The following is a 10,033-nucleotide window of genomic DNA, read 5'->3' as shown; positions in this document are numbered from 1 at the left end:
TCGTATTTCACAAATAACTAAAAGATGCATATTTTAAATAAGATGACAGGAAAAACTTAACACTTTGTATTAAGCAGTTAATACTTCCAGATAGCACATATTATCCATAGATTTTTGCATTTTGAAAGTGGGAGGAAAAGTCTCTTCAGATAAATCCTTTTCCCTCCTCATAGATCATTCAAATGACTCTAGCACTTGAATTATTCTTTTTTTTTTTTCCTCCTCCTACTTCTGTCTAAAAAAGATAAGTGTGGAAATGTATAGTTACGGATTTGATCAGTTGATTTTGATTTACCCTTAAAATTTGAAGGCCTGTAGCATTAAAGACCCTTTTTGCATCATAGGCTTACGATAGTGAAATATTTTCCTTTCCCTGAAGTCAATGTACTAAGGTTTAATCTCTGATATTACCAGTATTATTAATTAAATCCTATTCTGAGAAGACTAAGTTGGATTACTTAAAACAGAATTCCTAGCTAAACTTCTGAAAATCCCAGCTGTTGGAAAGAAACTTAGTACATGCCTAGATTATGAACTCAAGCTGCCCTTTTTTTTTTTTTTTTTTTAAAAAAAAGAATTGTTCACTGTGGTCATCTCCCATTCCTACCATCCTTGGACTGCTTTGTTTAAAATAACATTCCAGCTTTGTATACAATTTGTTTGGGATTTATTTACAGTGGATAATACCCTAATTATCCTAGAATATAATTGAAAGCTTCAAGATTATCATCAGAGGAAACATTCCTTATGAAGTTTCAGATAAGTGTCCAAAGACTGTTTTAAAATGTCTGTGTTTTTATAAATTACACATTTTTTGACTTTCATAAATGAATATATGCTAACCACTCATCTAACTCTTCAGAAATAATGTTGTGACCAAGAATGACATATGTACAGGTGCTTGTGAACAGGTTTTTTTTGCTTACAGTGAATCTCTGCAGTAGGCAGCTAAAGCCCTGTTCTTATTAGGTTTTGAAATTTCTGTAATGTTCAACTGCTGTTGCATTCCCAGTGTTCTCCCCCTGCCCCCGTCCACTGATATTAAAGTATAGTCGCAAGCGTCCTTCAAATCTGAAACATCTTCAGGTTTGTTAGTCACATGCTTGAAGACTGTTTAATAGCCCCTCTGTCTACTTAATTTTGAAATAGAGTATGTACTTAAGCTAATAATCTGTTGTTTTCAATGTAGAACTTATTGAGAAGTTAATATTAAAACTTTTTGAATGTATAGTTTTAGAAATATAAATAGAATAGCATATTGTCTTTATCTCCAAAGGCATTATATTGTACTTCTAGCAAGCGCACCGACAGAAAAACAGCGACTAGAATGGTGAGTATAGTGCTTGCTATTTAAAAACAATCCCCCCAAAATCCTGTCAACCTGGAGGCAAGGGGCTATATAACATACCCTTTAAYGAAACTGAGTGGAGCTTCAGTGTATCAAGTGAATGAAGAGATACTTTTTCTGAAAAACACTAAAAATGAAGAACTGGGGAGAGAAAACTGTTGATTGCATTATGTTCTTCACAGCACTATCATGTTCACTTCCTTTTTTGATAAGAAAGGCAGTGTGCGTAGGTATGTCTTCAATCACTAGGATCATTGTTTCTCAAAAAAATTCTCTTGAGTTTCTACTCTCCTCCTTATCTTTTTAAGGATGTTATAAGATTGTCAGGTATTGGACTTCTTCAACTTTTAATGGTGATCACCTAAAGCTAGAAGAGTATTGGAGGWGGGAATTTTCTTTGTTGACTGGCTAGTCAGGAGGCTGATGAAAAAGACTTTTCTCCTTCTGACTAATGCATGATCTCATGCTGTTGAACTTCATTTATAAAACAAGGCTGTTAAGAGTTAATCAGGGCATTCTTAAGCTTCCTTAACATTAGTTTTTGTAACAAGTTTATTTGGTTTATTGATTTGAATTAATCTGTTCTGTTAATGTGCTAGTTCATTTGTATTGGTTTAAGGAGAATGCTGAGGGTTTTAGCCTGCTTGATATGTGAAGGTAGATACTTCTGTTATTTCATAATGTAAACTTACTATTAAATGACATTTATGCAGGGTGGGCTTGGTGGAATCAAAAATTCGTATTCTAGTTGGAAACTTGGAGAAGAATGAATTCATTACACTGGCTCATGTGAATCCACAGTCATTCCCAGCACCCAAGGAGAATCCTGACAAGTAAGCAAAATTACTGTTTTCTATTGTAGTAGTTGAAGGACTTAGTTTATGAAACTGTTTCATTAATGAATTTGTGTTTTAGCAAAATGGATGAATTTTTAATAAATGTGTATGAAATGTATAGTTTTAAGCTGTTCTAAAGTAGTTTGTGTAAAAATGTTTCTAAGTCAAAAAGTTTTAATGAAATAGGTTTGACAGAATGTGATAGTTCTTCAGCACCTGAGCCTGTTCCATCTAAATGTGTCTTCAAAACCTGAATTTTTTAACTTTAAGTCTGACTTCAAATTTAGTTTTCAGTTAAGAGCAGCCTCCCCTTGAAAGGGAGGCGAATTATACTCCTAAAAGGGAGAGAATTTGCAGAGAAGCACACTTGAATGAAGCCACTAACTGATAATTGTAGTTCTTTGTTGGTTGGAGATGGTTTATCAATGTTTCGTAACTTTTCTGCGTTCAAATAAAAAATATTATAATAATAAATAATAAAATATAATAATAAATAATAAAATATTATTATTAAGTCAGCTTTGGCTTCTGCTTTTCTATGCCTAGCTCTGTTGCTAGTGGAACTAAAATGTAAAACTGTTGTCTATTGCAGCAAATACTTTCCTAGATTATTCCGTTCTTTGGTCAGTTACATGACTGTCTTATAAAACTTTGCAGGGAAGAATACCGTACAATGTGGGTGATTGGATTGGTATTCAAGAAAACTGAAAATTCTGAAAATTTAAGTGTTGATCTCACTTACGATATTCAGTCTTTTACAGACACAGGTAAGTTGGGGTGTTTTTTAGGTGTTTAGATATTAATAAATTTGTTGACTGATGTTACATCCTAATATTGAGAACTTGAGATTTAATAAGTAGTTTAATTATATGGCTGCTGCGTTGGGGAAGGGAGGGGAGAAGGGGACCTATGTATTATTATTTTTTTAACAATTTTAACAGTTAATTTTAATAGTTAAAAATTTCACGTTTTTTAACTGTTCAGAAGTTGATTTTTAATAATGTATTTAGTAGACTACAAATTTTTATATGAAAATCATGCTGCAACTTTCCCTTATAATTTTACATCTGATTTACTTATTCGTTTCAAATTTAGTTTCAAATTATTTTCAAATGTGTAAATATACAGTTTTAAATGGAGTAGCATTTCAGCAAAATAATCTTAAACTCATATAAGGATTTGTTTATCTTGTAAACAAAATTTCAAAGCAACCAAGTGGCAGATAATTTCAAATTTCTTGTCATTTGTCACTTTCGTTGTTTTTAATTCTGTAGTAATATGGTTTTAGTTGTGTATTTTAGTAAGTAATTATTTTGATTCAGATTTCTTCATCTGTCAGTACAAATGAGAGGAAAAAGACTTACTTTGGATGATCATGATATTCAGAGGTTATCCTTGTAAGCCTTGTAAATCGAGTGGGATTTTTATATCTTAATGACACTTTTGCACACTTACCAAAAGATATTCATTATTGAAATATTTGAGTCTTTAGGCTTTAATGAAGACTAATTTGAGAAAGCTCTGAGATGAAGAAAATGCCAGTTAAGAACTCCAGCAGTCCTTTCCTTGCTGCATTTTTCCATTGCCATTAGGTTTTATGTAAACTTTAGGGAAGAGATGTTTTCCAATCTGCAATAGAAATTTAGATTGTTTTTTGGACCTTCTCACTTGCATCTCTGAGAGATAACACGTTAATTATTTATCTAGCTTGAAAACTTAAGTGTTTTGATTTTTTGCATCTAAAATTAACTGCAGTAAGTACTGAAGGTTTTCACAAGTATCCTGCAGTTCTTTCGTTCCTCTTCCCTGCTGTTGCACTATAGGAAAAGACCTAGATTTTTCTGCATCATCTGAATTCTTAAATCTGTTTCTTCCCTGTATTTTCGGTGTAGCTTAATTATCCGTGTCTCCTTCTCCCCTGACTCCAATGCAGAATCCTTCAATCGTTAGGCTTTCTACCTTAAGTTGCCAGCTAGTCATTTTAGGTGTAGCTGACTTGCAGAAGTAGTAATTGTTTTGAGAGTGTGTGTGTGTGTGTGTGTAGTTAGTGTATAAACACTTGAGCACTTGCTGCTCTTGCCCTCTCCCTATAACCTTTTCCCTACTCCAATGTTAAATCTCAACCCTTCAGTAAGTATGCATATCGAATGTGTTGATGAAATACTGAATATGGTGCATAAAGAAGAATTAAATATGAAATTTTCAAATGATATCTTCTGGAGTTCATTAAATTCTTTCTCTTCCTTCCCTTATCCAATTCTACTTAGAATGCAAGTGACTTATGTGATGAAAATGGGACTATCTTCACTTTAGAAAAAGCTGAGTTGCTAAAGAAGTGAATTTATACTCCCCTTTGCTTAGGGAGCTGTTCATTGTGTAATTGTAGTTGCTATACTCTCTAAAATTAATGATGATTTGGTGGTGGACAATTACTTTTTACAAGTCTGATAAGAAATCCCTGATGTTAACTTTGCTCTTCCAAGAGCTTAAAATTACACTATTTTCAGCAAATGTGTTGCTTTAGTTTGAATTATTCGTATGTGGTTGGTTAACCTGTGCAATCATGCTGGACCTTGGGAACTTAAATAGATTAACATAATTACTTTTGGGGGAAACCCTATAATAAGTGTAGTGATTAAGGAAAGCTGTATTCATCCGGCTTTCTTATAAAAAGAAGAGTTGGAAGTTGAGCATTTGTTTTGTCATGACAGATCTTGAAACTTGAAGATTTATAGACACTTTCTAAAGCTCTACGGGGCACTGCTTGTTTGGTTTTGTTTCCCCCCGCTCCTTCCCATTCACTAGTGTAGTTTTGCAGTATGACTGAGCTGAAAATGTGTTTGCTCTGTTTTTGGAGTAGATTCTAAGATTCTATCAAAACTAGGTGAAACATTTTTAAGAGTGAAATTAGAAAGGAAAGAGCATGCTTTTTAGGAGGAAAAGGGGAATGAACAGCTCTTCACCTTCTATTTAATGGATGAGTTCTCCCTCTGTTTACAGAATAGACAGTGAATTAGGGAAATATCTCTTAAGTTCTTCTTTTTAAGATCTACATAACACTTCTGTTCATTCATCTGCCACAACTTTGTTCAATGTTGTATAGAAACTCGGTGCAAAAGACCCACCAAATAACTTTCGTGTTTAAATGGCTTTACTTTAAACTGAAAATGTCAGCTTGCAGTGCTGTTTCTTTTCCAGCACTAACTGCATTGACTCTCTAGAAGCAAGTGCTCTGAAGTGAAGAGAAACAGTAGACGTAATTAAACTTTCARTCACTTTTGTGTAGAGACTTAATTGTAATAACTTGTAATTTATTAACTGGCACATTCAACTTCTGAATTAGAACCCATTTGTTGTAGGAGCTGCATAAATAAAAATTGACACTACAGTGAAGAAAATAGTTTTATGGGAACACTGTAATTCTTATGAGGAAGTCTTATTTTCATCTCTAGTCTATTCAAGATGAAATGAAGAACTAGCTTCAGCCCTGATACTGTTAAAACCTTTTAACAATGTAGTTCACAGAGAACTACATGTTTTCATGAAGTCTTCTTGGGAAAGAAATAGTGTTTCCAAAGTAATATAATAGTGTTTGTGCTATCAGTGTTTGGAGAGTAGACGATTCACTGTTTTCCTCCAGAATGAGGAAAAACTATGCTTGTTCCTGAGAGTAACAAATATTCTGAAATGCAAATCACTTTTTTTCTGAACTGTTAAGTGTACTTTGCAAAATGTTTCAGTGATATCTTAATGTTCTCCTAATTGTGTAGTTTATAGGCAAGCAATAAACAGCAAGATGTTTGAGATGGATATGAAGATTGCTGCAAGGCATGTGAAACGTAAGCAACTTCACCAACTGCTACCTAATCACGTGCTTCAGAAAAAGAAAAAGGTAAACTTGAATAATATTCGAAAGCAATAAAAATGCCGTTGAGTAGTGATTTCACTGTTTTTGATTTACAAATCAAAAATAACTAGAAATGTTTTGAAAACTTAGTCCAGGAGATCATATTGCTTATACAAGTAAAACTATGTTGTATATATGTACCAGATGTGCTAAGTGTAATACTGGAATATTACACTGGAATTCTGGAATACCAGAACGTCAACACCATGGAGTATAATAGTATCTTTGGTCCTGTTTTTTTCACCCTAAGATTGGTGGCTGGAATTTATCCTCTTCTGTTGTAAATTAAATGGATTTAAATCTGCTTAAGAATGAGTTTTTAAAGCAGTCTTGTTTTTATTGTGGAAGTCATCTGAAGGAAGCGTCTATAACAATACCAATATAATTAGCAGTCAAACAAGCCTTATCTCCAGCTTTTTCCTCTTAAGTCACTCTTGTTCAGATTTCTCTGTAGGTTTTCTAAAGATGAAATCACATGTTATTGAACAGAAGTGACTTGTTGCTACTTTCTGTATCTAAGGCGATGGTCTGTTGCTGTAACTGAAGCTGAATATTTTGAAGATAATTTGACCAAAAGTGTTCTCCAACCTGTACATTGGCAGTTTTCAGACTTATATGTCCTTTTAGTTAAGTTCTAAGTGACATTTGATATCTGAAAGTAGTTTATCACTCCTCCAGAGTGTTTTGCTCAACATGTGGCATACCTATGCAACCATACACAAGAAAAACAAACAAATTTTAATAAAGCTGTTTGATTCGATGTGATTTTCTTTCAAAGAGGACAGGAGGAAGGGAGTAGAGTATTGAATATAACAATTTAGTCTTTATTTAGAAGTTCCTGCTTATTTGTATCAGCTTAATCTGAAAGCTACACCACCATTCTATATTCTATTCTAAGTGTGTCTGAATAACATTAAAGCTTTTCTAAATGTTAGAAAATCTTGTATTCAGACCAACACAATTTATTCAGAACACTTCAGAGCATAATGCAAATATTTAATAATGCATCTCTAAGTGGTAGTATGCCATAGGAGAGTTCTCCTCCTCCAATAATGTTCTGATAATTCAGCTGTGTATGTTCAAGCCAACCTCTAAATTCTCTGTATTAATTGTACCTTTTCAAAGTCTAACCTTTATATTTCARTAATACTTTGAAGTTAATGACAGCACTAGCTATCAGCTTAGAAAAGCGAAGAAACTTGAACAGAGGTGAAAACGCAGTTACTAAATACAAGAAAAAATGGTCTTACGTTTTTGAATGTCGTTGATGATTCAGATAAATTTTGACCTTAATTGCAAACATGAAAATGTGAGTGCTTGTACATTTGACAGGACAGTGGATTGCTTATATATATATAAAAAAAAAAAAAAAAAATCCATTCCTATTTTGCATACTTATTTTTAGTGCTCCTATTTTCAAGTTTCTTCTGAAAATGTCTGTACTTAGCACATTCAGGGCACAATTACATGCTTAGTTTGCGGTGGAAACTCATTATGGATAAATCTTGAGTGTGTTCTCTTCCCCCCGGCCACGCACACGCACRCACACACACGCACTCTCTCCCCCCTCAGGAAACAACTAACAATGTAACCAAAATACCAAAATATTCTTTCATTTGAGTCTCAGTTGATTTTTAAGCCCTTAATGAGATTAACCAACTTTTTTTCTTCTCTCTCTTATGGATTGCAGCATTCAACAGAAGGAGTCAGATTGACAGCTCTGAATGACAGCAGCCTAGACTTGTCTATGGACAGTGATAACAGCACGTCTGTGCCTTCGCCTACTAGTGCTATGAAGACGAGTCCGTTGAACAGTTCAGGAAGTTCTCAGGGGTAATGATGACTTCCAGTCTTAATTTTGATGGTGTTTTCTGTTCCTGAATTGCTTTTGATAGAAGCATAGCAAGTACTGTGTGTGATACTGCTGTTATGTCAAGGTGTAGATGTACCACTCTGAAGCTTGCAGACATTTGTATTTCCAGTTTGCATACTAGAGCATCTCTTAATGAGGGAAATGGTAGGGAGTGTGGTGTTAGACCTCAGATGAGAAGTTATGAGGTTGGGTAAAGACAAGAACTTAAAATAAGGTCAAATAGAAACTTTGTAGTGACAGTAGGGGGCTGTGAGAGGTAGTGAGCAGAGAAATGAGGTGTGAGAGATGGAGAGTTGCATGAGTTTGGGATCAAAATGTGAGACAGTAGAGAAGTGTAGGCTTTCTGCCTCAGAAATAAGTAGTGCTGCTGCTATTACTGATGGTTATCTCTGCAAATTAAGCTTAGGAACGTAATTTTCCATTATTTTCAAATTAATATTTATTTTACTCTTTCTGGGTTTTAAGTATCTATCAAAACTTTAATTTGTTCACATATATTGTATTTATAAGCTCTCTTCCTAAGATTCTCATGTTCATCTATTTGATACACAAAGAAGTCAATAACATTAGTTTCCTATTAGTTGGTATTGGGTGTGTATTAGTAGATCTAATCTTAGATTAAGATAAGATAAATTCACTACTTAAGTATTTTATTCCTTTTGACACAGGCTCTTTCAGTTGGTCTTTCTTGGCAAATCATTTCCAACACTTGGATACCACTAACTATGCTATTAAAACAAGTCTGTATAATTTTTAAGCATGCTATCTAGGATATCACATTTGAAGTGAAACTTGTCCTGTATTATTAAAGACTTAATACTTCCCTAATTCTTTGTCATATGAAATTCTAGTTCTTTATTCAGGACTAAGATTAAAGTAGTGGTGTGCGTAAATCGAGAACAAACTTTTTATTCTAGTCCTCCTACAGTAGCTTTGTTCCATTCTTTAGGAAAAATAACTACTGCATTTCCCTCTGCACCTGACTTGTGCAGACAGTACCTCAATTTTTGCCTTTTTAAAAGCAACCTCATACTAATTTAAAAAGCTTTTTCTGAAGTGATTCAGACTAAATACATGGAGGGTTTTTTTTCATAGCCCAAGTTTGATAAATTGCCAAATGCTCTGTTCTGTTTTCACAACTCACCTTGCAGTGTGCGCTATAGCATTGTATTTTAAGGGAACTAAAACTCAACTAAAGTAACCAGCCACTCGTATGTTGTTGTGAAAAGCAGATCGTATAATCTTATAGACACACTTAAGTTCAATATTTGTCATCTTTCTTTTTTTAGCAGAAGCAGTCCTGCGCCAGCTGTAACAGCAGCATCTGTGACCAACATGCAGACTTCTGAAGTCACTGTGCCACAAACAAATTCCAGTGAAAGCTCAGGGGGTAAGGAAGACAGCATAGTATGCTGTTTCTTTTGAGCTGTTTTTGTGTAAGGTTTACAGAGAAGCAGCTTTTCTTTCAATTTGAGACTTTTATTTACATATGCTGTAACACTTGCTCCTTGTTTTACAGTTTAGCTACTTCAGAACTCAGAATATTTTGGTAGAAACTTAAAAATAATTATTTTGCAAAACAATGTTTGTTTATTCTGTATTCTTCTGTATTCATGTATCATTCACAAGAATAATGAAGTTTTCTTATGACCTGAGGTGGATGATGTCTGTAGCTCAGTTGGTCTAGTGAGAAAAAGATGTCCACTCTCTAAAGCTGGAAAAGCTATTTTTAGATTGCTTCTACTCCATTTGTAGTTAAACCCAAGAGGCAGTTCTACACTGTCTATATTTATGATTCCATGTTGCTGCTGTTCAGATTTCACTAAAATGATTCTAGGAATCAGGAAGACTTAGATGGAAACAGAACACATGGTCGTTAATGAAGTCTTTTCAAATATGTCCAGCTACATTTGCTTTATCGTCCGTATTTTGTGGTCTGAAAGAGCGAAATTCGGTTAATATTGCTGAAAGCAATTGACTTTTTAATGAAAGAACAAAGGCACCTGGTGCTTGTCTTTGCTTACTGCTGTGTGGTTAGCTATTCTCTCTGTCTCTCTCTCTCTCTCTCT

General features: G+C 34.1%; 1 protein-coding gene across 3 annotated transcripts in view; it reads left to right on the top strand.

Moving 5' to 3' along the window:
- PAPOLA (poly(A) polymerase alpha) overlaps positions 1-10,033 on the top strand; it is a 46,044-nt gene that overhangs the window by 27,759 nt on the left and 8,252 nt on the right. For 2 of the 3 annotated variants that reach the window (XM_085317476.1, XM_085317475.1), the window contains exons 13-18: positions 1,277-1,330; positions 2,062-2,181; positions 2,842-2,951; positions 5,955-6,076; positions 7,782-7,924; positions 9,254-9,354. In XM_085317476.1, the coding sequence (XP_085173602.1) occupies positions 1,277-1,330; positions 2,062-2,181; positions 2,842-2,951; positions 5,955-6,076; positions 7,782-7,924; positions 9,254-9,354 (650 nt within the window). The remainder of the gene's footprint in view (positions 1-1,276; positions 1,331-2,061; positions 2,182-2,841; positions 2,952-5,954; positions 6,077-7,781; positions 7,925-9,253; positions 9,355-10,033) is intronic. The other variant, XM_085317477.1, reaches the window with a different exon arrangement.

Source organism: Rhea americana, unplaced genomic scaffold (genome assembly GCF_003343005.1).
Source record: "Rhea americana isolate MKP2758 unplaced genomic scaffold, rheAme1 scaffold_5, whole genome shotgun sequence".
Taxonomy (NCBI): Eukaryota; Metazoa; Chordata; class Aves; order Rheiformes; family Rheidae; genus Rhea; species Rhea americana.
Note: the sequence above shows the minus strand (reverse complement) of the source record. Positions and strands in the feature narration are given on the sequence as shown.